This window comes from Vidua macroura, chromosome 1 (assembly GCF_024509145.1).
Source record: "Vidua macroura isolate BioBank_ID:100142 chromosome 1, ASM2450914v1, whole genome shotgun sequence".
In the NCBI taxonomy this organism is placed as follows: domain Eukaryota; kingdom Metazoa; phylum Chordata; class Aves; order Passeriformes; family Viduidae; genus Vidua; species Vidua macroura.
Window position 1 is genome coordinate 1,427,340 of NC_071571.1, and position 27,914 is coordinate 1,455,253.

A 27,914-nucleotide genomic window follows, 5' to 3' on the forward strand; every position below is an offset into this window, starting at 1 on the left:
AGAGTTTAAGGGTTTAGAATGCAGGAATAGATAGAAAGCAAGATGGAGGTTTTGGGGCAGAGGCTGCTCCTTCTTCCCCTCCTTCTCCATGGGTTTGGGTGGTTTTGTGGAATTGGATAAAAAGTCCCCATTGCAGGCACGGGTGGTTGGTTATTGGGTTAAAAGTGAAAATAATTCAGGTGTCATTTCTCAATGGGACAGTTGATCCTTGAAAGGCCTTGCAGAGAGAGAGCTGGGGCTCCATTTTTAGTTTGTTGGAGTGAAGGGCTGCAGAACTCAGGGTTTGTGAGGCTGTGACAGAGATAAGAACTGATAAACATCTGAGCCCCAACAAGAAACACTGTCTCACACATTTAATCCCGACCCTGGCAAAAAGAAGCAAAGACTCCTCACCCTGTGACCACTCAGGGGCCACAGACGAGGTCAGGCACATCAAACCCACCACAGGAGATTTTGCTTTCAGCCTTTTAAATCACCCTGGAGGTGGAAAGCCTCCATTGCTTCCTTGTGGTGGAAAAAAAAAAAAAAAAAAAGAAAAAAAAAAAAAAGAGGGGGGGGGGGCGCAACTCTGTTGTTCTTTGTGTCTTTCCTGTAGCAAGTCACCCTGACAAGTCCTGCCAGTGGGATTTTAAAAGGGAAGGATGTCCTTTCCCTAGGGGAAATTTTGGGAATCAGCTGGACGATTCCCACCCCAGGGTGCAGCTGAGACAGGGGAGATGATTTCAGAGAGGTCAAAAGTTTGCACCTTGATCAAGGTGCTCCATGACCCCAACACCTGCTCCAGGACCTTCCTGGGAAACTCCGGGGCTAAAAGAGTTCTTTCCACTGTGAACTGGGAAAAATCCCCCCAAACTGGTTCTGGAAGGGAACATCATCCAGGTCTTTGCTGGAGTGGCTGGAGCAGCACCCAGTGCACACAATCCTCTGCTCCTTGTCCACATGGGAGGAAGCACTCAGCAGCTCAAAGAACTCATTTCCCCCTTTCCCTCATTTCCTTATTTTCCTTAATCACTTCATTCGTGAGTTGCTTCACTCTTAAGGAGAAAAAAAGCAACAACAACAACAAAAAAGGCAACAAAAAAATGAAAAGCAAACAAACCAACCAACCAAAAAAGAAATCAAAAAACCATCAAAAAACAACAACAACAACAAAAAAAAAAAAAGAATCAAAATCCCCTACTCTGTGGTTAGATTTAAAATTAAGAACATTGCCCCGAAGGGCCCCTGGATCATCCTCAAGGAAGCTGTGGTTAGATCCTTATCTCCAGCTGTCTGGGACACTCCTCCCTGCAGCTGATCAGTCCCTGATGCCATGCCCCGTATCCAAGGGGACTCTTCCAAGAACCACTGGAAAACCAGAGGGTTTGGGTAAATTCTTTGGGAATTACAGGTGCGTGTGGGTGGGAACGTCACTCTCTGTGGGACAAGGAGGTCACATCCTCCCGAGTGACACCAGGGACAGCTTTGCTGTCACCTTAGCACGGAATTCCTTCCAGACTTCCAGCATTACAGAGCCCCAGGCTGGCTCATGGGGAGGAAAGAAATTTCTGGCAGCTGCTATTTTATCATTATCTGAATTTTTGTAAATTTCTGGCTCACGGATTTTTTTTTTCCCCCAGGAGTACGCCAGACCCTCTCCATGTTTGAAACCCTTTTCCAATTTTGGTCTGCTGTCACTGTTTCCAAATTGTGACTACACCACAATTAATTCAAGATCACGGAATGCCAGTTAGGTTTGGGTGGGAAGGGATCTTAAGGATCATCCCATTCCACCCTCAGCCATGGGCAGGGACACCTCCCACTGTCCCAGGCTGCTCCAACCTGGCCTTGGACACTTCCAGGCATCCAGAGGCACCCACAGCTTCTCTGGGCAACCTGTGCCAGGGCCTCGCCCTGCTCCCAGCCAGGAATTCCTTCCCAATATCCCATCTAATTCTACTTCTTTCAGCTCAAAGCCATTCCCTGTGTCCTCTCCCTCCATGCCTTGTCCCCAGTCCCTCTCCAGCTCTCCTGGAGCCTCTTTAGTCCCTGGAAGAGGCTCTGAGCTCTCCCTGGAGCTTCTCCTCTCCAGGCTGGGCACTCCCAGCTCTCCCAACCACTTGCTCCGGTTTGATTCCACATGTGTTTGGGCATCCCCTCCCAGAGACAACCACATAAACATTGGAATTTTTGATAACAGCCTGGCAGCAAAAGGATTTCCTGCTGTGGCAGAGGGAGTCTCAATGCCATGGAACAACCTCCAACCACTTCTGAGCGTCCCCGAGACTGCTCCAATTTTCCCCAGGATCTCTTCAGGAATGGGATCATGGCAGCTGCAGGAAACTTTTCTGCCTTTGAGGACAATTTTCCAATCAAATCATTGCCCATCAAAGCACGATGTGGCTTTGGCAAGCTCAGGAAGGGTTTCCAAGAGGAGGAAGATGAGCTGGAGCGTTTTAAATGAGACAGAGGTCCGCGGGTTAGCCCGGCGTGAGGCCAGAAATTCCTGCTGCGTGCAGGAATGGCAATGCCTACCCTTTCCCTCGTCTCGTTGGTGAGGAACTTGGCGCACTCGCTGTAGTTGGCCCAGGTGCGGTTGTTGCCCGGGACCAGCTCCCAGCTCCCGTTCAGGTCACACCGGCGGTAAGCGTGGCCTGCCGAGAGAGAGGGGACATGGAATCAGCGGGAAAACGGCAGGAAATTCATCCCAAATTCATCCCTGCCCAGAGAGAGGGGACACGGAATGAGTGGGAAAACAGCAGGAAGTTCATCCCAAATTCATCCCTGCTGAGAGAACATGGAATGAGCGGGAAAACGGCAGGAATTTCATGCTAAATTCATCCCTGCTGAGAGAGCATGGAATCAGTGGGAAAATGGCAGGAATTTCATCCCAAATTCATCCCTGCCGAGAGAAAGGGGACATGAAATCAGCAGGAAAACGGCAGGAAATTCATCCCAAATTCATCCCTGCCCAGAGAGGGGGGACATGAAATCAGCGGGAAAATGGCAGGAAATTCATCCCAAATTTATCCCTGCCCAGAGAGAACATGGAATGAGCGTGAAAACAGCAGGAATTTCATCCCAAATTCATCCCTGCCCAGAGAGAGGGGACATGGAATCAGCGGGAAAATGGCAGGAAATTCATCCCAAATTCATCCCTGCCCAGAGAGAGGGGAGGGGAAATGGCAGGAATTTCATCCCAAATTCATCCCTGCCCAGAGAGAGGAGACACGGGATGAGCAGGAAAACGGTGGGAAATTCATCCCAAATTCATCCCTGCCCAGAGAGAGGGGACATGGAATCAGCGGGAAAATGGCAGGAAATTCATCCCAAATTCATCCCTGCTGAGAAAGAGGAGACATGGGATGAGCAGGAAAATGGCAGGAAATTCATCCCAAATTCATCCCTGCCCAGAGAGAACATGGAATGAGCGGGAAAATGGCAGGAAATTAATGCCAAATTCATCCCTGCCTAGAGAGAGGAGACACGGAATCAGTGGGAAAACGGCAGGAATTTCATCGCAAATTCATCCCTGCCCAGAGAGAGGAGACATGAAATCAGTGGGAAAACAGCAGGAAATTCATCCCAAATTCATCCCTGCTGAGAGAGCATGGAATGAGCGTGAAAACAGCAGGAATTTCATCCCAAATTCATCCCTGCCCAGAGAGAGGGGACACAGAATGAGTGGGAAAATGGCAGGAATTTCATCCCAAATTCATCCCTGCTGAGAGAGAGGGGTGGGGAAACGGCAGGAAATTCATCCCAAATTCATCCCTGCCCAGAGAGAGGGGACACGGAATGAGTGGGAAAACAGCAGGAAGTTCATCCCAAATTCATCCCTGCCCAGAGAGAGGGGACATGAAATCAGTGGGAAAACAGCAGGAAGTTCATCCCAAATTCATCCCTGCTGAGAGAACATGGAATGAGCGGGAAAACGGCAGGAATTTCATCCCAAAGTCATCCCTGCCCAGAGAGAGGAGACACGGAAAATGGCAAGAAATTCATCCCCAGGTGGAGCCTGTTATAGATACATAAATATAATGTTGGCTTTTCGCAAATATTAAAATGGATTTTATATGTGCGGCATTAAAGGAACTTCATTATGAAAATATAGTTTTTATTTCCGTTGTTAATGAAGCTTAGTGAAGTAGCTGATGTGAGCGTGCTTGTGTTAAAATTCCTGCTGGGATGGGATAACACCCAATGGACACAGGATGAGGACACCTTTAAGGATCTGCCAACCACCAGCACTCGCTGAGGGCAGCGTGGAGCACGGCCCAAAAACTGGAGGGGGATGATAAAAAAGGACTGAAACCACAACCAAGGAACACGCGTGCTCTGAAATGGTGAACCCAAGAAGAAGCCGTGCTGAACAGCTCTTGGAACACGTCAACTACTTCGGGGAAAAGTTTACTGTGCATAAGGGCTTATGAATATGCAAAGGGCTGCTGTAATTAAAAGGTATTTAAGGGGTGTCCCCAAAGATAACGGGGTGCCAAGATGCCCCCGGCTGTAATAACCTTTGCTCGGTGGTCCTTTATCAAACTTCTTAAATTTTCGCAGGAGAGTGAACGTGTTTTTCACAAGCCCATCCATGCTGGGGCCTCCTGCCTGCTTGGAAGCTCGGCCGCAAAAACCGACTTCCATCTCCACGTCAGTTTATCAGTTTTATCAATTTTTTAGCTGAGAAACGCCACGGAGGCCTTAAGTTTCCCTTAGTGAAGTTCAGATGTTGGGTCTGGAAATCGAGGAGAGAAGACTTTGGAAAGCCACAAAGCCCAGAATTACCCTCAGAATTCCTTGCATCTCTCCTTACGGGAAAAAAAATAATAATAAAAGGTGATTTGTACTATTTTGCTCTTTGTTTGCAAGCTCAGGTCATGTCAAAGGGTATTTTGTTACCCCTGCCCTCCTCGTGGGGATGCAGAGGGAAGGGAATGCGAGGTTTTATCCTTGGGTTCGGCTGGCAGAGGAGAATATCCGTGTTCAGATGTCCGCGTGGGAATTGTGGCATCAGGCGTCTGTTAAAACGCCCTCACAGAAAACAGGGATTAATCCCACAGATCCTGGCACTACAGAGGGAGAGTAGGGAGCCTAAGGAAAGATGGAAAGGGATTTTGACAACGGCTGGAGGGACAGGACACAGGGAATGGCTTCCCACTGCCAGAGGGCAGGGATGGATGGGAGATTGGGAATTAGGAATTCCTGGCTGGGAAGGTGGGGAGGGGCTGGGATGGAATTCCCAGATCTGCCCCTGGATCCCTGGAAGTATCCAAGGCCAGACTGGACAGGGCTTGGAGCAACCTGGGATAGTGGCAGATGTCCCTGCCCACGGTAGGGGTGGAATGGGATGATCTTTATGGTCCTTTCCATCCCAAACTGTTCTGGGATTCTCCGACTCCATCACCTAAGGCTCTCCATCGGGCTCCCACACTCCCTGACTTACCCGGCGGATATCAGTGAAATGAGAAATCCAAGCCACGTTGGAATATTGAGAAAAAAGGGAAGGATTGCACTAAGGCAGGCTCAGGGTGGAAATTGGGAATGTTCCTCCTGGAAAAGGCTCTCCAGCCCTGGCCCAGCTGCCCAGGGCAGGGCTGGAGTCCCCATCCCTGGAGGGATTTAAAATCCCTGTGGGTGTGGCACTTGGGGACATGGTCAGGGGTGGCCTTGGCAGTGCTGGGGGATCGATGAACAGATCTTGGAGGGCTTTTCCACCCTAAATAATTCCATGATTTTCAGCCTCCTTGCTCCTCCTGGTCTCTGAGGGGAAGAGTGAGAGGTCACCGGCCAGGGGTGAATCCCAGCCCTCAGCTGTTGTGGAATAGTCAGGACAGACTGTGGGAAACCAGGATGCCTGGGAATATCCTGCCTTGCTTTCCAAAAACCCCAGCAGTGCTCTGCTCTGAGCAAAGAGTCTGAATTCCCTCCTTTTTCCCCTCCTTGGGTGCTTGGAACATTCACTGAGGGTCCAAGTGTGCTTTGATCACTTCTAAAAACACCCTCAGACTTCCCGGCACCGCCAGCAAGCCAAGAAATGTGGAGCCCGAGGGAAAGGGAGATAAGAAGGAATTCCCACATTCTGCTCCCAGACACCCACCAGGGCTCTGGAGACAGGATTAACAAAGCCCGAGGCAGAGAATAAAAGCTGGAAGAATATTTTGGGGTTCTATTGCTACACAGAGTTTGTGGGGACAAACAAATCCAGGCTTGGGAATTGGCAGGATTCACAACTGGGAGCTGTGAGCAGGTAATTGGTGCTGAGAACGTTTCAATCTGTGTAGGAAATCTGTCATTATTTCAGTTCAAACTGAGCTTTTCTTCCCTTATCAATCAACAACGACCTCTTCTTTCCTTCCTTCCTTTTCCCTGGCTTTGCACCTGCTTGGAAGGGAGGCGCCATGTGAGAAAAAAGGGATGATGAGGGGAATTTTGAATTTCCTGGCTGTCAGGGATGTCCTCTGTGCATCCCCCAAGCTCTGCTGGTACTGACAGGCAGAAATTCCCACTTTCTGCTCCCAGACACCCACCAGGGCTCTGGAGACAGGATTAACAAAGCCCGAGGCAGAGAATAAAAGTTTGAAGAATATTTTGGGATTCTATTGCTACACACAGTTCATGGAGTCCAACAAATCCATGTGTGGACATCGCCAGGATTTACAACTGGGAGCTGTGAGCAGGTAACTGGTGTTTAGAATGTCACAGTCTGTGAGGGGCAGGTGGCAAATTTGTGATTATTTCAGTTCCAACTGAGCTTTCTTCCCGATAATTCGTGTTTATCAATAAACAACGGCCGCTCCTTTCCTTCCTTCCTTATCCCCTGGCTTTGCACCTGCTTGGAAGGGAGGCACCACGTGAGGAAAAAAGGGATGACGAGGGGAATTTTGAATTTCCTGGCTGTCAGGAAGGGCCTGTGCTGGCGCTGGGCTCCACACCCACCTTTGTGGTTGAAGTCGTAGATGTACTCGGGGCAGGGCATGGCCACCACCTTGCCGGGCACGCCCTCGGGCCAGCACACGATGCCATCCCACTCCGGAAGGCAGAAGCCATCTGTGGGAGAGAACGGGGACAAAGAGGAGTCACTGCACCCGCAGAGGTGACGCCTGCTCGGAGAGGGCTCTCCGTGAAGAGCCAGCGCTGGCATTCCATGGGGAAACCTGTCCTGGGAATATTGCAAATTCCTTCTTAGTGTGTGGCTCTAGAAGGTGTGAATTATCCCAAGTTTTATTCCACAAGGACAAACTGTCCGGCTCTGGGATTGCCAGGATCAGAATGACGTGGCGCTGCTGGAGAGAGTCCAGAGGAGGCAACTCCGGACAAGTTTCCCCCAGGGCTGGAGCCCCTCTGCTCTGGAGCCAGGCTGGGAGAGCTGGGAATGTTCCCCTGGAGAGGAGAAGCTCCAGGGAGAGCTCAGAGCCCCTTGCAGGGCCTGAAGGGGCTCCAGGAGAGCTGGAGAGGGACTGGGACAAGGCCTGGAGGGACAGGACAGAGGGAATGGCTCCCACTGCCAGAGGGCAGGGATGGGTGGGAGATTGGGAATTAGGAATTCCTGGCTGGGAGGGTGGGGAGGGGCTGGGATGGAATTCCCAGAGGAGCTGTGGAAGTGTCCAAGGCCAGGCTGGACAGGGCTTGGAGCAGCCTGGGATAGCGGGAAGTGTCCCTGCCCATGGTAGAAGGTGGAATGGGATGATCTTCCCAGATCCTTGGGATCTTACTGAATTCCAGAAGTTTCCTCCCAGCCCATCTCCCCAGCCCGACCAGGTCCCTCCACAGTCCCCCAAGGCATCGCTCGCTCCCGGCTCCGTGTCCTCAGGGATCTCCTCTGCTTTGGGCTGGGTAACTGCACCCACCCATGAAATTCCAGCTGCAGTGCAATACTGAGAATGAAACGCTCAAAGTGTCGGATCTGCCCCAAATCTGCTCCCAGAGCTGTGTCTGCCCTCAGCCACGAGGTTACGGAGTGTCGGACGCAGGAGATACCTGGGAATCACAAGGAACAGGAAGCACCTGCTCTCATCCACAAAAAAAAAAAAAAAAAACTCCTCGCAGAACTAAATCCAAACAGGGCCAAGATCTCAGCGTGGTCCGTGGATATCAAAACCTCCCACCACCCAGGAATTCATCCTTCCTCACCAGCGTGATTCCCCAAGATTAAAGGAAAACCAGGATTGCTTCAAAGCCCTTTGGCTAGTCTAGGGTCAGAGCCGACATGGATTAATTCAGTTTGGTGGTTTTTAGGACGTGAAAAACACGGAAAATCTCCTCATTTAGCAGCTGATTTCTTATCTCTAATTTACTGTGGATGAAAAGGACCAGACAAATCGCAGCCTTTCTTCTAAAGCATCAAATGGGAGTGAGGGTCAGGAGCAAAAATTCCTCAACATCCGCGTGATAAAAAAAAGGGAAATAATTTATTGCATTTTGTCTGCTTAGAGTCCCACTAGGAGGAGAAAAATACATTTCCTATTCATGAAAACTGGGAAAATTCTTCCCTCTGGCTCATTATTTGCAGGATAATTTACACTGGGAAAAAAGAGTTTATTTATTTCTCAGTTCTCTGGAAGGTACGAAAGACAAAGGAAAAAAAACCCAAAAAAACAACACAGGGCCCCACAAAATTTGGCTCAGGAGAAAATGTTGATGTCCTTGACATTTTTTCTGCAGACAAGAAAGTAAATAAAGATTTAATGGAGCCCTCAAAGTGCTCTTGCCTAAAATAAAATCAGTTCTTATGACAAAATAAATCAATTTGAGTAAACATTAAAAGAAACACAGTGGAGAAACAACTCTGAGAGAAAAACAGTCCTCCAAAAGTGCTCTGAAATCAGAGGGAAAATCTCCCACTTTTCCAAAATCTTCGCAAATTGCAAAGGGCAATTGCACTTTTAAGAGGTTTCATTTCGCATCCCACCGAAATATGTGGCCAGAAAAGAAGAAAGTGCTAAATTTTGTGGTGGGTGCATCCTCCTTGTGCTGGAAACATGGAAAACTAATAACAAACCACACAATTATTGATTTTTTGGGTATTTTGAGCCCCCAGAATCCTCCCCAAAAAGCTGAAGGGAACGGTGGTGGGACGCCTCTGGAATGCTGCTTTAAGGGGGGACAATTTGGGGAGCCAAGAGGTGCCCTAGAAATGTTTCAAATGATGATTTTTGCATTTAAAATTTTGTCCTCTGCATGGAAATGATTCTTTAAATGATTTAATCCTGAGTCATTAAAGGGTTATCCTGAGTCATCCTGAGTGTTAAATCCTGATAAGAATCCAGTGAGACTCAAAATTCGGGAAGCGTCTGAGCTTCCCAACAAAAGGATCCATCGTTGTTACCAAGACCTGAACCCCTCCCAGAGAAATCTCTTCCCCCTCCTCTCCATCATCTCTGGCCTCTCTCTCCCCATTCCTTGCTTGGAAAAGCCATTCCAGGACAATTTGGAGGAGGGATAAATCATCTCAGTGATCGTTTCCTTCCTGGAATTCCCCGGTGATGGGTGATGAGTTAAGGGAAGGGCGGGTGGATATTTTGGATCTGCCACCTGGACACCGCCCTAAAATTCAGGATAACACAGTTGTTCCCTGAAAATCCTGGGAGCCACGGGGAAAGGAGAGAGGATTTGGGTCGGGAACAGGGATTGCAGGTAGGGGAACCTGGTGAGGAACATCCACAGGTCAAGCCGGGTGCCTCTGGAGCTCCTGGAATGATTTGAGGAGCTCCTACATTGACTGAAACTCTTGGAAAACCTCTTTCAAACGGAAATGTGGACTGATATCAGGAGCAGTCGCACTTTGGGGTTGTTGGATCCTCATTCCTGGGGTTTAACACAGCCAAAAGCTGTTTGTCCCCTCCGTGTCCTGCAGAGGGGCCTCACCATCCTCCTCTCCTATCCCAAATCCCTCCAATCCTCCCATCTAAGGAGACCTCCCGGGAGCGCAAGGAGGGATGGGTTTAAACCACAGGAGGGCTCATTCCCACTAATTACAAGGAAAAAAAAATTTTATAATGAGGGTGGTGGGACACTGGAACAGCCTTTCCAGACAATGTGTGGATGCCCCATCCCTGGAAATGTCCAAGGCCAGGTTGGACAGGGCTTGGATCACCCTGGGATAGTGGGAGCTGTCCCTGCCCATGGCAGGGGTGGAACTGGGTGGTCTTTAAGGCCCCTCCCAAACCCAAATCATTCCATGAACCTCTGATAAAACGGGAAGGGAAAATCCCGTGTTTCCCATTGTGCTGGAATCCAAACAAGCCATTCCTTTCTGCTTGTTTGCCCAAAGAGCTCCTCCAAATATTTTTTCCCTGAATTTATAAAAACATTCGCAGTATCAACAGCTTGGCTTCTCCCTTTGTTTTCCTTTTCTCCCGGTCATTTCTCTGAGGAGATCCAGGCTGAATTCCAAGAAGAAAGTAGAAAATTGGGAAAGTTTGGCCTGTTAATCAGTCCCTCCTGAGACACTGGTAATAATGTTCCAAAGCACAGAGAATTCCAAAGGATCCAGTTGGAAAAGCTTATTGAAAACCTCTTGGAATTTTGGTGAAAATGAGTTTGAGGGTTCCACTGTGCTGTTTGGATCGATCCAGGTCGTTCAGGATGTGGAACCAGAAAAGTCGAACATTTCTTTCCTTGGAAGAAATAGTAGGATTCACGGATGATGGAGGTCCAAAGGAATTCACAAACTATTAAGAAAACAAGGAAGTCTCACACATATCCCACATCCCTGAGAGTTTTGGGTGTGTATCCCATCATCCAGGCAATGCTGAAGGGACGATCGTGTTTATCCCTCAGGAATTTGCCTCCTCCTCCGAATCCAGAGCTGCGTCTCTCATGGATGGGGACACGGAAGGTGGGAATGGCACTGGAATTCCTCGTGATTTGAGGACATCACCGACCACTTCAGTGCTGGAGAAATGAGTCCTGAAGGGAAACATGGGATCCCTCCAGGATCCCATTGGCTCTTGTCCACCAGGACGTCTCTTGGCTCTCACCTTCCCCCTTGAAGCACATGGAAGTTGCAGTCATTCCAAGACGGGAACAAGCAAAAACTCTCTTGGAGGACATTCCTGAAGAAATGAGACCTGAAGGGAAGCATGGGATCCCTCCAGGATCCCCTTGGCTCTTGTCCACCGAGACATCTCTTGGATCATCCCTTGGATCATCTCTTGGATCATCTCTTGGATCAGTCCTTTCCCGTTGAAGGTTGGAATCTCAGAGCGTGGGAGCTGAAGTCATTCCAAGATGGGAATGAGCAGAAACACTCCTGGATGTCATTGCTGCAGGATTTCGCTCTGGAAGGCAGGAAGGCCAGTCCCAGCACACTTTGGGAAGGGGCTGTCCCAAATGCATCCCTCATTTTGCTCCTTGATTTTGCTCCTCCACCTGAGCCAAGTCAGAATCCCAGAATCCCAGGGGTTGCTTTGGTAGAAGAGAGAAAAGTAGGAGCAAATTTGGGCCATCCCTGCTCAGGGTGCACGAAGAGTCATTCCCGCCTTCCTGCTCCTATTCCGTCCCCCTTTTCCTTTCCCTTCCTGCTCCTTTCCTTTCCCCCAGCCTCAATTCCCGTTCCAGGCGGAACGGGACACTTTGCATGTGGAGAACGCATTCAAACCATCTGCGAGGCTCCTTGGCAGCTGCACAAATGCAAACACGGGCTCGAGGTGTTTATCCAGGGGCACGGAATATAAATCAGCCCGGCTCATTCCGGCACCCGGGAGACCACAGTTGGAATACGCTGTGTGATTGTGGTCACTCCATTACGGGAAGGACATTTGGGGCATTGGAAGCAGGCGGGGAGGAGAGACCCAAAAAAAAAATGAGGCAGAGTTTTGGGATAGGAAGGGGGAGAAATCATTTGGAGATTGGAAAGGGGAGGAATTGTTCGGGGATAGGAAGGGGGAGGAATCATTTTGGGATAGGAAGGGGGAAAAATAATTTTGGGATAGGAATGGGGGGAATTGTTTTGTGATAGGAAGAGGGGAGGAATCATTTTGGGATAGGAAGCGGGAAGAATTGTTTTGGGATAGGAAGGGGTAAAAATCATTTGAGGATAGGAAGGGGAAAGAATTGTTTCGGGATAGGAAGTGAGGAGGAATTGTTCTGGTATAGAAAGAGGGGAGGAATCATTTTGGGATAGGAACGGGGGAGAAATAATTTTGGGATAGGAAAAGGGAGGAATGGGGGTTTGGAGGGGCAGGAATTAAGTTTGGGGCTTTGCAGACGGATTTTGAACCTGGCTGTGAGGGCAGGGGGGATGAGGGGCTGCTTTTGGGGCTGTCTTGGTCTGTGGGGGGTGTGACCCGGCTGTGTGACCCGGCTGTGTGTGCGCACGGATATTGTGGATATTGTTTGGACAGTTTGGAAGGACGCGAGGAGTGGGATCCTCACTGATCCAACAGAATCAGGCTGTAAGGGACCGCAGTGGATCAGCTGCTCCAGCAGGGCCATCCCAGAGCACAGGGCTCAGGATTACATCCTGACAGTTCTGGAATATCCCCAGGGAGGAGACCCCACAGCCTCTCTGGGCTCTGCTCAGGGCTGGGCACTGCCCAGGGCAGAAGTTCTGCCTCCTGTGCCACGGGAATTCCTGGGATCAGTCCCTGCCAGTGGCTCTGGTGCCATCGTTGGGCCCTGGAGCACAGCCTGGCTCTGCTCTGCCCCTCCCTGCACACAGGGACACCCAGGGATGGACAGAGACACCCAGGGACAAATGGGGACACCCAGGGACACTCAGGGACAAATGGGGACACACAGGGACAGACAGGGACACAGGGACACCCAGGGATGGACAGAGACACCCAGGGACACCCAGGGACACTCAGGGACACTGAGGGCTGAGGCCCCTCTCACTGGGGCTCCTCTCCAGGCTGAGCAGCCCCAACTCCTTCAGCCTTTCCTGGGCACCGAGATGCTCCAGGCCCTTGCTCAGCTCCATTGGACCCACTCCAGAAGGTCCATGGCCATAGGTGGATGCAGCTTCTCTCTGTCACTGCTCCAAGACCTTTGCTGCTCTTCACCCCGTGTCTCATGGACAGAACATCCCTTCCATGCTCAGCCCTGAGGAAACGGACATTGGAGGGGACGGACACGGGCCAGGAGCTGCTCCACGTCACAACACGTCTTGGCTCACCTCAATCCAAGGCCACCAGAAAATTCCATGACCCAGCTCCGGAGACACCTTCCTGACCTCACCAGCCAGTTCCAGACACTGCCCATCCACCCTCCAACTTCCCAACCCAGGAGCAGAGATTCAACCTCCAACATCCCATCAGGAACTCCCGACCTGCCACTGCTGGCACATCCCATTCTTTCCTCCTTTCAGCACATCCAGTCCTTCCAAACCCTTCCAGCCTGCCTCTGAGAGGGAAAACTATCGCTCCCGTCAATCATTAAAACAAGGTTGATAATTAGCATTAGAGTTCAGCCGCCCTTTGGAATATTTTCCACCCTTTCTCTGTGTTCCTTTACAAATCTAAACCACAGACCACTCATGCATCTTGTAATTCCTGAGATCCGTTCCTCCCGTGAGTTCCAAGCCCTGTTTAGCTGCCCTGTGGACTTTCCTCAGTAGTACTGGGAGCCCCTAGCCCATAAAACTTTGCAGGTAGAGGCCACATCCCAGTTTCAGCTCCTTCAAGTCCATCACGGTTCATATCGATGGTTCTGAACTCCATCACACTCCAGAAGAACAGTCTGGTCTGTGATTCCATTCTCAGAGGCCTCCCGGTCCATAATTCCATCCTAGACACTCTCCTGGTCCATAATTCCATCCTAGAAGCTCTCCCAGTCCTTAATTCCATCCGAGAAGCTCTTCCAGTCCATAATTCCATCCTAGACAATCTCCTGGTCCATAATTCCATCCTAGAAGCTCTCCCAGTCCATAATTCCATCCTAGACACTCTCCTGGTCCATAATTCCATCCTAGAAGCTCTCCCGATCCACAATTCCATCCTAGACACTCTTCCAGTCCATAATTCCATCCTAGAAGCTCTCCCGGTCCATAATTCCATCCTAGACACTCTCCTGGTCCATAATTCCATCCTAGACGCTCTCCCGGTCCATAATTCCATCCTAAAAAGTCTCCTGGTCCATGTTGACCCCCCAGCTGGTGTCCACTGGAGCAGTAACAGCTCTTCCAAGCCAAAACTGTGCTGGGAATATGTTCACAAGGAATGGTTTAGTTTTTTTGTGGAATTTGGGCCATATCTGCAAGAACTGAGAACACAAACTGGGAGAAGATGGAAATAGCTGGAGAAATTATGGATTTATAGAGGGCTGGGGTGTTTAGGCCTTAGGGTGCCCCTGTCTCGCTTAATTTCTGAGGTACCCGAGGCTTCTCCCAACCTCTGGGAGCTCCTGGCATCAGGGAATAGTGCTGGACCCTCTGGAGAGGAAACCAGGAGCAGGTTTTGGGGGTTCTCAAGGCAAGCAAGAGCCTGGAATCAGCTCTAGGTCCTTTAGGGACAGTGAAACCAAGCTGGGATGCACAACCCAGGTAAACAGACCCAGATTCCCAACTAAAAATAACGCCTTTCCTGGGAAAACAGGTTTATTTATTAAAAAAACAACACAGTTTGGAGCTGCAACACCTCGGGCTCAGAGAAAGGGGTGGCCATGGCCTTTGCTAATGACAGGGTTGTGCAAAACTCCCTCTTCTTTCCCCGCAAAATGTCCCATCTCCTTTTCCAAACCAGGCAAAGACAAGCTTTTAATTCATGGATTAAAAAAAAAAAAAAAAAAGTCAGGTCTGATGGCTCAGGGCTGGGAATTTCACTTCATCCCCTTCCAGGTTTAACTTTGGGGTGGCATCAGCTGCCCACCAGGGCTGGGATGGAATATTTGTGTCGGGAGAAGAGAAATTTTCGGGTTTCCTGTTCTTTCCCAAAGGCTTTCATCTGGAGACTAAATTTAAGGGAAAAAGGGGAGGGGGGGGAATAAAAAGAGAAAAGGAGGAAACCAAATGCTTGTGGGGGAAGGGTTTTGGGGTTTTTTTGGTTTCGTATTTTGGGTCTCCAGCCCTCAGTGCCTCAGCCAAAGGTGGAGATGACGCACGAATCCTGCCGGGGCTCTTTGGAAGCTCCTGGAGCAGCTCAGCCTCGGCTCCCCATGGCACAGATCCATGTGGGAGCCACATGGATCAGGAGCCAGGGCTCAGAGACACCTGGGAGGTGGCCAGGGGCCAGAGGAGCCCTGTGAGCCCTCCAGGAGGAGAGGAGGGACCTCATCCTCCCATAAAACAGAATTTTAATCTTTTTAGGGGGTGAAAAAAGGGGAATTTGGAGTTTTCACACATAAACAGTGGCTGAAGAAAGTCTGAAATTTTAGAGGGTTTTAACCTTTTTGTTCCCTAAGATTTTTCTTTGGAATATCAACCCTGCCAGCCGGGACCTGTTCCCACTTTCTGGAATGGGGTCAAAGACTGTTTTCCTACGACCCCTGTGGTGAGGAGTTTCCCAGGAGAGATCCCCCTCAAGTCCTCAAGTTGGGTCAGGAATTTTAAGTGGAAACTTTCTCCTTTCCCAAACATCCGACACCGCTGGGCTGTCGGCAGGCTTGGCCCTTGATTGGAGTTGCTCCAGGATGATCCCAGAGGGATTCTGGCTCTCCAGGAAGATCCCTTCCAGCAGAGCTGAACGTGGATCTTATCCCTCACCACAAACAACTCCCTAGGAAAGGCTGGAGAAATCCCATCCTTGGATAACTGTGGGATGTGTTTTCCTGAGGATCTCCCCAAAACTGCTGCCTCTTTGTGGGCATGTCCTTTTCCCTTTGGAATGACAAATCCAGCATGGATTTGACCGTGGGTCAACTGGAAACCACATCCAGGATTTATTTTGCTCCAAACCAACCCTACTTTTCCTCCGAAATTTTTCCTTTTAAATCCTATCTGTGAATAGGAGCTGGGGCATCATAATGGTGAAGACTGTTGCCCTTCCCAGATTTTTCTTTGGGATCTGCAGTGAGTGAAGAGGTAATGGGATGAGATCCTCCCTCTGGATGAGGAGGGCACTGGTCTGGATGTCTCTGATCTCCAAAACAGACACCATATCCCAAATTCTGGATCATCCAAGGAGGAAAGCACCAGACCCAACCTCCTTCCCTGTGTCCAAGGGCATCTGAAATCCCAAAATCTGTGGATGTCAGCTCCTCTGAAAACTGGGAAGAACTTTTCCAAATTGGAAAACTCTTTGTTGGGACCACAAACTCCTTAAACCATCTCAGGGGCAGTCTGGCAAATCCCTGCCTTGTTTGGGAAGTCTCAAAGGGAATTTATGGGGTGCTAAATCCTAAAAAGCCATTCCTTGCGAAAGGAGTGGGAATTCATTCTGCCTTTGGATTGGTGCAGATTAATTGGATCTAATTCTCCTCCTCTAATGAGTGAAGTCTCCAAAGCCTTGAAATCCAGGCGATTCCTCCTCTTGGACTCTTTGGGATTGGATTTGCTGTAGAGGATGGAGCAGGGGGTCAGGACAGCTTTTTCCAGGGGCAGGATTTGGTCCATGGGATTAAACCATTGGATCTTGGAAGTTTTTCGTTCCAGTCCCAGACCCAGGTCTCCAACCACTACCAAAACCACGGGATCTCCAAATCCCTGGGATCTGCTTCCTTTGCTCTGCCCTTGGGAAGGAGCCCAAAATCCAGCTGTCAGTCACATCCCCATCCCTGCCCATAGCGGAGGGGGATCAATCCCAAAGGCTGCCTCAGAAAAGCTGGAAAAGGGGTGCAAGAGCAGGACGGGGTGGGCAGCGAGACACCAGCAGGAAATGCCTTCGCACATGTGCTCATTAACGAGGTGTTAATTGGGCGCGGGGTGAGGGGACAAAGGAGCAGCAGAGGATGTGGCTTGAGGTTTGCTGATGGAAAACAGGAGGCAGGGAATCAAAGGAAAGCTGGGATTTTATGGCCCTTGCTGGCATTTCCAAAGGCACCGGGAGGGCAGGTGGTGAAGCTGGATTTGGGGACCTTTCCCACAGCACTCCCCGAGGGAAGGGAAAGCCGAGCTGCAGGAACATCGTGGCTTGTCCCGTTTTCCCGGGAAATAGAGGAAGTGGGACAGGACACCCACCCCGGGGACTGAAGGGTCCCTCAGGAATTAACACTTGGGAATGTGAGGGAAGGAGCCAGCGGGGGGTGAGGGCTTTGCTCCCCACATCAGAGAGTTCTCTCCTTCCTCCTCCCCACCAGTCCCACAGCTGGGAGTGATTTTCCAGCCCAAAATAGAAAGGAAATGGAAGGAAGAGGCTCAGCTGAGCTTGGGCCCTTCCAAGGAGAGAGACTGGGGAAGGAGAAAGGTCTTGGAGTGCTGTTTTTCTTTCCCTATCACTGGTTGCAAAGGATTTTTGGGATTTGGAATAGTGGCTTTCCTCTTTAACAAGTCCAGAGGAAGCCCCGGAGCTGCTCCAGGGCTGGAATCAGGTTGGGAGATCTGGGAATGTTCACCTGGAGAAGGGAAGGCTCCAGGGAGAGCTCAGAGCCCCTGGCAGGGCCTGAAGGGGCTCCAGGAGAGCTGGAGAGGGACTGGGGACAAGGCAGGGAGGGACAGGACACAGGGAATGGCTCCCACTGCCAGAGGGCAGGGATGGATGGGAGATTGGGAATTCCTGGCTGGGATGGAATTCCCAGAGCAGCTGTGGCTGCCCCTGGATCCCTGAAGTGCCCAAGGCCAGGCTGGATCACCCTGGGGCAGTGGGAGGTGTCCCTGCCCATTCCAGAGGGGTTGGAAGAGGATCTTTAAGGTTCCTTCCAACCCAACCCATTCTGGAATTCTGTGATCCCGGCAGAGCTGGTGGCTGGTGCTCTCTCTTGCGCATTGTATATAACAACCAGGGCTGTAATTCCACAACTTCTGCATCCTCCTGGACCCTCGGCGTTTGGAATTCTAGAGCAGAACAAGTCTGGGGCAGCTTTGCTTTCCAACACTTTGCACTGAAACCTCCTCCCCATGGACTATCCTGAAAAACCGATTTGCTGGGATGCCCCAAGTGCCTCCTTCCCTCCCTGCTCCCAGCACGCGGGGCTGAGGGGAAGGGCTGGGAGGAGCAGGGGTGGATCCAGCTCCAGCCCCGGAATTTGGGAGCACTCACCGTGCACCTTGGGCACCTTGGCTTTCAGGTGGCGCTCGCACTTGGCCTTGGCCTTCAGCAGGAGGAAGATCTGCTCCTCCTTGGTGATGACATCGTCGGCATCCACCTGCAGGGAGGGGACAGAGAGGTCAAACTCCAATTCCGAACCCTCCTCTGCATCCATAATTTCCTCTGCCTCGCCCTGGGAATCCCGGTTTGCCCTGCAGTTGTGTCCCAAGGAGCAGCTCCTCCGTGGAATTACCGTCCCTGGAGGTGGCAGAGGAAGCGCGGGCTGGGGCTGATCCCATCGTGCACACTCACACGTGGGAGCAGCAGTTTTGGGACGGAGCATCCCAGATTGCAGGGATGAGGCTGCTATCCAGGAGGAAAACATTCCTAGGAAATAACTGCATGCCAAGGACCCCTCTCCTCTTAGGAATTACAACCTCCCGTGCCGCTTCCTCCTCTGCACGGAGATTTCATCCACAGGCATCAGGCTCCATAAAATCCTGCCTGAATCCCAGGAATGTGTGGAGGGATCTGTCCCAGGCAGAACTGGGAGCTGACAGCAGCTCCCCACCCTCTGCCCCAGGGAGAGCTCAGAGCCCCTGCAGGGCCTGAAGGGGCTCCAGGAGAGCTGGAGAGGGACTGGGGACAAGGGATGGAGGGACAGGACACAGGGGATGGCTCCCACTGCCAGAGGGCAGGGATGGGTGGGAGATTGGGAATTAGGAATTCCTGGCTGGGCTGGAATTCCCAGAGCAGCTGTGGCTGCCCCTGGATCCATGGAATGTCCAAGGCCAGGCTGGAGCAGCCTGGGGCAGTGGGAGGTGTCCCTACCCATGGAATGGGAAGGGATTGGGATAATCCTTAAGACCCACCCCCCCAACCAACCCATTCCGTGATTTCCCTGCACTCCCCAAGCCACCCCTATCCCAAATCCAGGCTCCTTCCCCCCTTTCCAGTTCATCCCCTGTGCCAAGCCAGTAACAGGAACCAGCTGAGGGCCAATTAACTCCCGACACAAACTCCCTCCAAATGACATAACGAGGGTTAATGAATCCCAGCTCCCAAATAACCCGGGATTCGATTTCCCAGTGGGCTCCCAGGGAGAGCAACGGGGGCAACGGACACGCAGCTGTGGAGTTAAATCTGATAAGGGGCCGGGAGTAAAACAGGAGTTGGGTTTTCGTGTCCTTGGAACAAATCCAGGCTGAAAACCCTTCACAAGCGGGAGTCGCTTCCAAACCGCGTCCACGTTAATGGGAACGATTCCAGCCCTTCCCAGATGTTTGGCCTGTCCACATTTAAGGCACCATCCCTCACTTCAGCTTGGACTGGGAACAGAAAAGCTCGGGGTCAGCTCCCGCTGGCGCTCGGATCTGTACAAAGCCGGAGCGATTCCGCCAAAGCTGGAGGAGTTAGGCTGGATTTAGAGGGATGGGACCTCAGGAATTCCAAGGGATTCATCCCAAGCATGCTCAGTCCTCAGCTGCTCTGGCTGTGCTTGGAGGGATGCACAGAAAACACATTTTCATTCCCAGAAATAAAAGGGAAAAATCTCAGAGGGCTGGGCCCGGAGCTGGGCAGAGACAGAGCTCTGAGTTTAGCTCAGGTTTAATTTCCTAAACCTGCTCTATCCTTAAAAAAAAAAAAAAAAAAAATCCACCAAAACTGACCCCACTTTCCCTCCTCTCCTCTCAAAGGATGGTTTAAATATAAAAAAATCTATTTAGGACCTGACTTTGTGGGCTTCTCCTTGGTCAAAGGGGTGGAGATGTGGATGTAAATAAATTTATGGATTAAACCAGAGATTTTTCACTAAATCCTGCTGTTTGAAGGCATCAGTTCTCAAAAGCTTTTGGGAAGACTGTGGAATGTTGCTGGATAAATCCCATGAAACATCTAGGGAAAACCAGGCTGGGAGCTGGGAGTTTGGAACTTGGCATCCCCTCTGTCCCAACCCCTGTGGGGACATTTCAGTGCCTCCGTGGGGCTGAAAGATCCCCAGGGATTGGGGATTATCCAAGCCTGGAATCCTCAGATTTGGGATCACGGAACAGCAGGTGGGACAGCACAAACACCCAGAGCTCAAAAAACCTGGAACACCTTTGGATCTTCCAGCTGCTGCAGGAATTTCAACTCCCTAACTGCACATTTTCCTGATTTTCCTTGGATTTTCCTGCCCTGGATCTCCTGATTTTAAGGCAAAATTAAATCCCCTGCTCCTCTTCCCAGCCCGGCTGTCCACGGTGAAAGGAATCCATGGGAATATTTTCCTTGTGGTAACTTTCTGATCCAAGGCACGTTTGGCTCTGGCTGGGCAAAGCTTTCCCTTGGGAAAACAACCCCGACACCTGATCCAAAAAAATGCTGGGGGATGGCCTTGCTTAAACCATTTGTGCCAATTTTTGGGAATCCGGAGATTCCCAAGCAGCAAAAGAAGCAGCTTCACTTCCAGGAGTGCCCAGGTGGGGCTTCAGGATTTGGGAATGGGTGGGAAGTGCTGGGAATGAAGCAGCCGCTGCTTTGGAGGGGATTTGGATCCCTTTGGGTGGGAAGAAAACAGGGATGGAGGTCCCAGGATGAGATGTCTGTAGGATATGGAGAGAGGAGGGAAATTAATCCCTAATTTGCAGGAGTTGAGACTCAGATGAAGAGAGCGAGGACTGAAAAATCCCAACAAATCCCAGCCAGGATCAGACAAACGAGCAAAACCCAAATCCAGCAGGAGATGGGAAAATCCAGAGCCTGGATGCAAATTCAGGGGGCAGGAATGTCCTAAACTGCCCCAAAGCCGGGAGGTGACAGCCTCAAGTGTCACCTCTTTTCCTAAACTGGCACCTGCTGGAATTAGGCTAAGATGGAAAATTGGTCAAAAAAAGGGATATTTTCATCAATATCCACGGATTCCCTCTCTTTTTAAGGCCACCTGTGCCATGCTGAGAATCCCAAAATCCACATTAATTCCAGAACTTGCTCCGTTTATTCCATGAAGTCCCTGCACATTCTGCTCAGGACAACGAAAAAGGAGATAAAAGGCACTGGGAATTTTTCATCCCAGTGAATTCCAGCGCCAAAACCGCCTCAAGATTCCCATATTCAACAATTCCCTCCTCTTTTATCAAATTCCCACATGGCTTCACCTTTTTATGCCCCCCCCCCAGAATCCCTCATCCCGGTACAACCCTTTATCCAACAGAAAGGAATAAATACAGGACATATTTTTCCCAATAATCCCTGCCTTGATGAAAAACTGGGAATATCCAGGATGGGATTTACCAACCTGAGCTATTCCCTCAGAGCTCCTCCTATGGCCTTTTCCTGCCCAGAGCAGCTGGAATTTATTCCTTCCTCAAACCAGCACCTGAAATAAATTGGATCAGCCTTTTTTGGGATTTCTTTTACCCCCCCCCCGCTCCCACCCCCTTTTTTTCCCATTAATTGGCCACTCAGGAGCACTGAGAAGATTTTTGAGGAGGAATTTTTGCTGATGGGAATTCTGGGAGCAAGAGGAGCATCCAAGGGAAGGCAGAAATTGTCCCAGATGGGTCCAGCTCCCAAATCCAGCTGTTTTGGAGGAAGAGGTCGAGGTTATCCTGTCCCTGCTGACTTAATCCCTCTAAAAACCGCCAGCAAATCCCTTTAAATCAGCTTTCCCTACATTTTCTCAGCAGAAATTCCTGCGCTGAGTTCCTTGGCATGCAGTTTGTCCAAGGAAGAGTTTTATCCCGAGGGACGTTTTCTCCCTCGTTCCGGAAATCCCAGGAGCACCTGGAAGGGATGGAGGCTCCTTCCCCAGGCTTCCCGGTTTTCCAATCAAACCCCACCTGCTCCTCTTGCTCAATCATCTCCTCCTCTCCTCCCAGTGCTGGGTTTTGCTGGAAAAAATAAAAGTTCCTCGTGGGGAAAAGATCTGGGAATGTCGCTTTTCTCTCCTTGTCCGGAGAAAGCAGAAATGCCGAAGGGAAGGGGGACACAACAGCTTTATCCCGAGGCTGTGAAATCCATTTGGATCCCTTTCCTCCCCCTTTCCTTGCCCCTCTGGAGCCCGTGGGGTAGGATGAGGATGTCCTCTGGAATTTCCATTCCCTGGCTGATGTCCCAGGCACGAAAGCAAACTCCAAATGTCCCCGGGGAGGTCCCGGTCATCCCCGTTTATGGGCTTCATTTTGGGGAATAACGGGGTCCTTGCTGTGCCACTTCCCTGGCAGCAGCTCAAAAAGCAGCTCCAGGCAAGGAGATTTGTTGGGATTGAGGGCAGGGAATGCTGGGAGAGCACCAGGGAATCGTTGGGAAGGGGAAAGGGAGCGGGGGAGAAAGAAGGGGAAAGGGAAAACATTGCAATTCTGGAATGGTTTGGGTGGGAAGGGACCTTTAGGATCATCCCATTCCCTGGGCAAGGACATTTTCCACTATCCCAGGGTGCTCCAAGCCCCATCCCAACCTGGCCTTGGGCACTTCCAGGGGTTGGGAATCCACACTTTGCAGTCAACGTGTGCCATTTATCCAGGAGAACTGAGATTTGTGGTGCCTTTCCAGGAACAGGAATTTGGGGACAACATTCCTCAGTCCCAAAGGGTTTCCTCTTTTCCACCCCTGGAGCAAACGAGGTGGGAGCCGAGAGGCTGAGCTATGGAAAAATCAACTTCCAAGCAAGGAGAAGATTCCCATCATTTCTTTTCGGGCTGCCCGAGCAGAGATGTTCTTCCCAGGGATCGGAGCATGGAGCTGGTGCAGAGGGATCAGCAGGGGTTGGAATTCTATTCCTGGATCATCAACAACACCCATGGCATTCCGCGCTTCAGGAACGATTAATCCCAACTGAAATGTCTCCGATATTCCCATGAATCCCATCCTGGTCATCCTGGAGAAGTCCTCGTCCTCCTCAAGCCCAGCTTTTCAAGCCAAACGGGACCTGTGGAGTCTCCTGAAGAAGCAGAGCCAGGATTTGGGATCACCTGTGGCCCCCCCATGGTCCTGCACCTCCCTGCTCCAGGTAAAAACCTGGAATATCCCTCAAGAGGCAAAACATCCTCAGGATTCACCTGGGAATTCTGAGTGATCTTGTCTTACTGCACTCCAGACAGGCAGGTCCTGCACACCTCCGTGACTCCAAGCTCCCCAAGGAATTCCGTCTGGGAATGTGGAAAGCAGATCCTGCCTCAGTTTCCCACTGGCCCAGCAAAGCTTCTCCCATTTCCCTGCCTTATCCCTTTGGACTATCTCAAAGTTTTTGGTCCTCTGGCTCAGGAGGAGGGGAGGAAAAGATGGATTTGGGAGCAGTGAGCTGGAGACGCAGGAATTTCTCTTCCCCTGGGATCAGAGAGAGCTCTGCCCGCACCAGGAATGGGAAAAGAGCTCCTGCTCCCAAATTCCAGCCTTCCCATGGGTGAATTATCCAAAGGTTTGACCGAAATCCCAATGCAGCTGCTCCAGCCCATGCTGGGATCGATTCTTTTTTTCCTCCTTTTTTCCACCCCCATTTTCCTAGTTTTTCCTCCTTCCAAAACACCGACCCTTCACCTTCCAGCAGCCCTGACTGGGAATCAACACAGGATCACTCCGTGGCCTCCGGCAGCCCAGGAATTTTGGGAGAGAGGCAAAATCTTGGCATGACTTCCCTGCTGCAGCTTGGAGACCTGGGATAGCACAAATCCTTCAGGTCAGGACAACCTGCTCCTTTCCCTGGAGCATTTGTTCAGACATCCAGCTGCATCCTCATCCCAGCAATTCCCTCTTCCAGAGGCACAGACCTGGAGCAGCCCCTCCTTCTTCCCTCCCAGTCCGGAGAAATTGAGCTGGAAGCAAAATTCCCCCTTTGCCATCCTTGATGTCCCTAAGGGGGGCTTGGGCGATGATCCCAAGATATTTCTGCTGGAATGGTCAATCCCACACCCCTCCCCGCTGCCCCAGCAGGGATTTGGGATTGACTCCTGCCAGGTCACGTCTGCCGGTGGGGTTGGACCGCGGGGAGACGCGGAATCCGTGCCCTGGGAATGCCGTGCCAAGGCCGTGGGGCAGCTCCGGGCCACGTTCCCGCTGCTCTGCGTGTGCCAGGAGCCACAGCCGGAGCAGGGAAACCTCGGAGAGCTCCCGGTGCCAGCAGCTGCTCCCTCGGGATCATCCGCGGATCATCCGCGCGGGCAGCAGCGCCAGGACTGAGGGCACGTCCCGGGAGACACCGGGGACAGCAGGGACACGTTCCAGCACGGATTGGGCAGGGAATTGTCCCTCAGGATGGGAGCTGCCGTGGTGGGGGTGGGGCTGTGCCCATCCATTTCCACCAATGAGATCCACATGGCGGAAATCTGGAGGTCGGGGCAGGAAAAGAAGGATTTCCAGAGTGGGAGAGGGCCCCTCCTGGCCTGGATGTCACCCCAACAAGGCTGATGTCACAGAGGCTGCTCCTGGCCGAGGCCGGAGCATCGCTGCAGCCACGGGAAGGATCCCGGGTCTGGATCTTATCCAGGGCAGGAATGCCGGGAATCACGTTTGGGAGATTGGGTTTGCATTGGAGAATCCAAACATCCGGCACCAGCGTGGGATGGTTTGGGTTGGAAGGGACCTCAAGGATCATCCAGTGCCACCCCTGCCATGGGCAGGGACAATTCCCACTGTCCCAGGATGCTCCAAGCCCCAGTGTCCAACCTGACCTCGGACACTTGCTGGCTCTTCAGATTCCCCCTCTGGCTCCAGCTCCTGGTTTCCATCCCTCTCTTGGAATAACAAATTCCTCAGTCTGGTCAGTCCCTGAAGGTTTCTTATTTTTGCCTCCCTGTTGGATTTGCGTGGAAAATCCCCCGGATGTGTCCCTGTGAGACGCGAGGCTGCAGGTGGTGATGCCTTTGCTCCGTGAGTCAGCGCTCCCCCCATCCATCAGCGACCCAAATTCCAGGGGACACTGCTGGCCCAGACTATCCATAAACACAGGGAAAACCAGGCTTAGACAGATCTCCGTGAAAAGCATGGGATAAACGAGTGGGGTGAGGGAGATTATCAGAGGAAATAACACGGAATCAGGGAATGGTTTGGGTTGGAAAGGAGCTTCAGGGCGATCCTGGTCCACCCCTGCCATGGGCAGGGACATCTTCCACTATCCCAGGGTGATCCAAGCCCCAGTGTCCAACCTGGCCTTGGACATTTCCAGGGAGCCAGGGGCAGCCACAGCTTCTCTGGGAATTCCATCCCAGCTCCTCACTGCCCTCCCAGCCAGGAATTCCTCCGCAATATCCCACCTAACCCTTCCTCTCTTCCCTCCACACTTGCCTTCCCAGCTGCAGCTGTCTTTGGAACTATATAAAATAGACCAGACAAGTCCAAATGTCCCAAAGCCTTTTTTAAAATCCCACTTTGGGAAGATCCAGCTGCTCCGTGCAGGTCCCGCTGGAACTGGGCACCCGGGGCTGTGTCCGTGCCAGCCCCGACCTGCTCAAAATATCTGGGGTTTATATTCCTCAGGGGATGAGTTACGGCTGGGGAACCCCTCTGGCTCTGGAGCAGCACCCAGACCCGTGGGCTGCCCCATTCCTTCATCCCAGATTATTCCTGGGCACGGCATAAACCCCATCCCTGCCCTGCTGCTGGGCCGGGGCCACACGCCGCCGGAGGCCGGAGGAGTTTGATCCCGAGTGAAATCCCGAGCGGATCCAGGCGGTGTTTGGTTTGTTGGAGCCGGCGGTGCCTGCAGTGCCAGGAGTGATTTATCTCCTCCTAACCCAGACACGTAAACAGGGCCATGAATCATTCCTTAAATCATTCCCTAAAAGTGCCTCTTTTCCCTGGGAGGCCGTAAAGGGAGCCTGGGATGAGCTCACGGGGAGCGGCTCCGCCACCCAAAGGGGCTCGAGCCTTCCTCCCGCTCCTCTGCACCCTCCTCTCCACGGGCCTTTCCCAGGACTGCTGTTCCCGATGCCAACCCCTGGCTTTGCCCTCTTAACTCGGGCTTTACAAAGTTAACAGCCGGGCTTAGGCAGGGACAGATGTTCCTGATAAGCCACGGCCTCCTTAAAAGTGTTGCAAACGAGTTTTCCTTCCAAGTGCTCCCTGCCCGAGCCAGAGCTTTGTGGTGGGGAATCATGGATCACCTGGCCGGGGCTGGGATTTATTTCCTGCTGCTGCTGCTGCTTTCCCTAAAAAAGCCACTTATTAATCACCAGCTTCTCCTGCAAATGGTGGGGACCCCCCACTTGAGATTCCATCACCTTTTCCAGGATGAAGGATGTGCTGATCCCTCCAGCACAGCCAAAATTCCCGGCTACCCGTGACCTTTTCAGCACGGACAGAGGCAGATCCTCATGATTTATGGGAAGGGAAAAAACCCCAACAACCCCACACTAAAAATATCTCCCTGCATTTCACCGTCCCAGCTGGAAGCTTTTCCAAAAATTCCCTTTGGATTCCAAAACAAGGCCAGTGCCCATCCACAAGCCCGTAAAACAAGTAATGAGTTTTTGTCTGGATGAAAACAGACTTTTTTGGGATGAGGTTGGTGCAGGGATTCCAACAAACAGTGCTCACATCCTGCTTTGGAGGCTCCACCTGGGTGTCAACAAGAAACAGAGGGGGAAAAAAATTCCATTGGAATCACGGGGATGTCAGGGAGCTGTGGGAAGGTGGGACTGGAGCAGGACTCAAGGGATGCCCCATCCCTGGAAGTGTCCAAGGATAAGGCTCGGATCAACTTGGGATAATGGAAGGTTCCCTGCCCATGGGATTGGAGATGGTGTTCAAGCTCCCTTCCAGCTCAAACCAGTCTGGAATTCTGTGACTCTGGGATCAGGATGGCGTGGAAATACTGGGAAAGGAAACCTGAGCCTGGCAGGTGCCTCCTGCACTTTTTCCCTGCAGGTGAACCAGGATTTTCCATCAGAAAACGAGAGAAGGAAAACTCTGGAAATCAGAGGTGAAAAGAATGAGTTTTTATGGCTCTGGAAATCTCCCAGTTCTGCCACCAGGGAATATTCTTAATTGTGACTATTCCTGATTGGGATTTTTTTGAACACAGCTGTAAAGATGCTGCCAGGAGCTCTGGGTGTGTGCTGGAAAAGGCCATTCCCTATTTTTTTTTTTTTTTTTTTTTTTTTTTTTTTTTTTTTTTTTTTTTTTTTTTGGGAAACAAGATGCATTTAAGTTGTTCCGACCAGCCTAAGACTTTGTTCTCCCTGGGTCTGGCTTGAGTGCCAATTCCCAATTCCCAGAGCTGAACCTTCCAAGCCAGCCCCAGGTGACCACCCCACAATTTTGGGGTCACCTTGTTCGCCTCCCTGCACTGCCCATCCACAACATCCTGTGATCCCAACTTTCCACCTCTGTCCACGTTGTTTGGAATTTAGGCCGGACTATCCCAGCTCTGACACCAAAGCTGAGGCTGCCTGGTCCTGCTGGCCTTTCCTGGTCGCTGCTGAGCTTGGTTCATCCCGCTTTTCTCAGACATCAGGGATACCCTGACAATGGGATTTCTCCTCAGGGTTGTTTCCATCCCTGGGAGGAGAATCCTTCCAGCCACTTCCCACTGCAGATCTGGGGGTGTCCTGCAATCCATTGGTCATTCCCAGAACAAGCTGAGCCTGATTTAGTCACCTCAGGCCTGGCTGAACGTGGACTGGCTGTCCCACACCAGGGAATCAATCAGGGAATGGTTTGGGATGGAAAGGAACTTAAGGATCACCCATTCCCCCCCCGCCATGGGCAGGGACACTTCCTACTATCCCAGGGTGATCCAAATCCCAATGTCCAACCTGGCCCTGGACACTTCCAGGGATCCAGGGGCAGCCACAGCTTCTCTGGGAATTCCATCCCAGCCCCTCCCCGCCCTCCCAGCCAGGAATTCCTTCCCCAAATCCAATCTCAGTGCGCTCTCCTTCACCTTAAAACCAAGGG

General features: G+C 51.4%; 1 protein-coding gene across 1 annotated transcript in view; it reads right to left on the reverse strand.

The window, feature by feature from the left end:
- Positions 1 to 27,914, reverse strand: part of PTH1R (parathyroid hormone 1 receptor) — a 91,954-nt gene that overhangs the window by 33,688 nt on the left and 30,352 nt on the right. Inside the window, 3 exon segments of the mRNA XM_053990911.1 lie at positions 2,515 to 2,633; positions 6,919 to 7,029; positions 18,054 to 18,159. Of these exon segments, the coding sequence (XP_053846886.1) occupies positions 2,515 to 2,633; positions 6,919 to 7,029; positions 18,054 to 18,159 (336 nt within the window).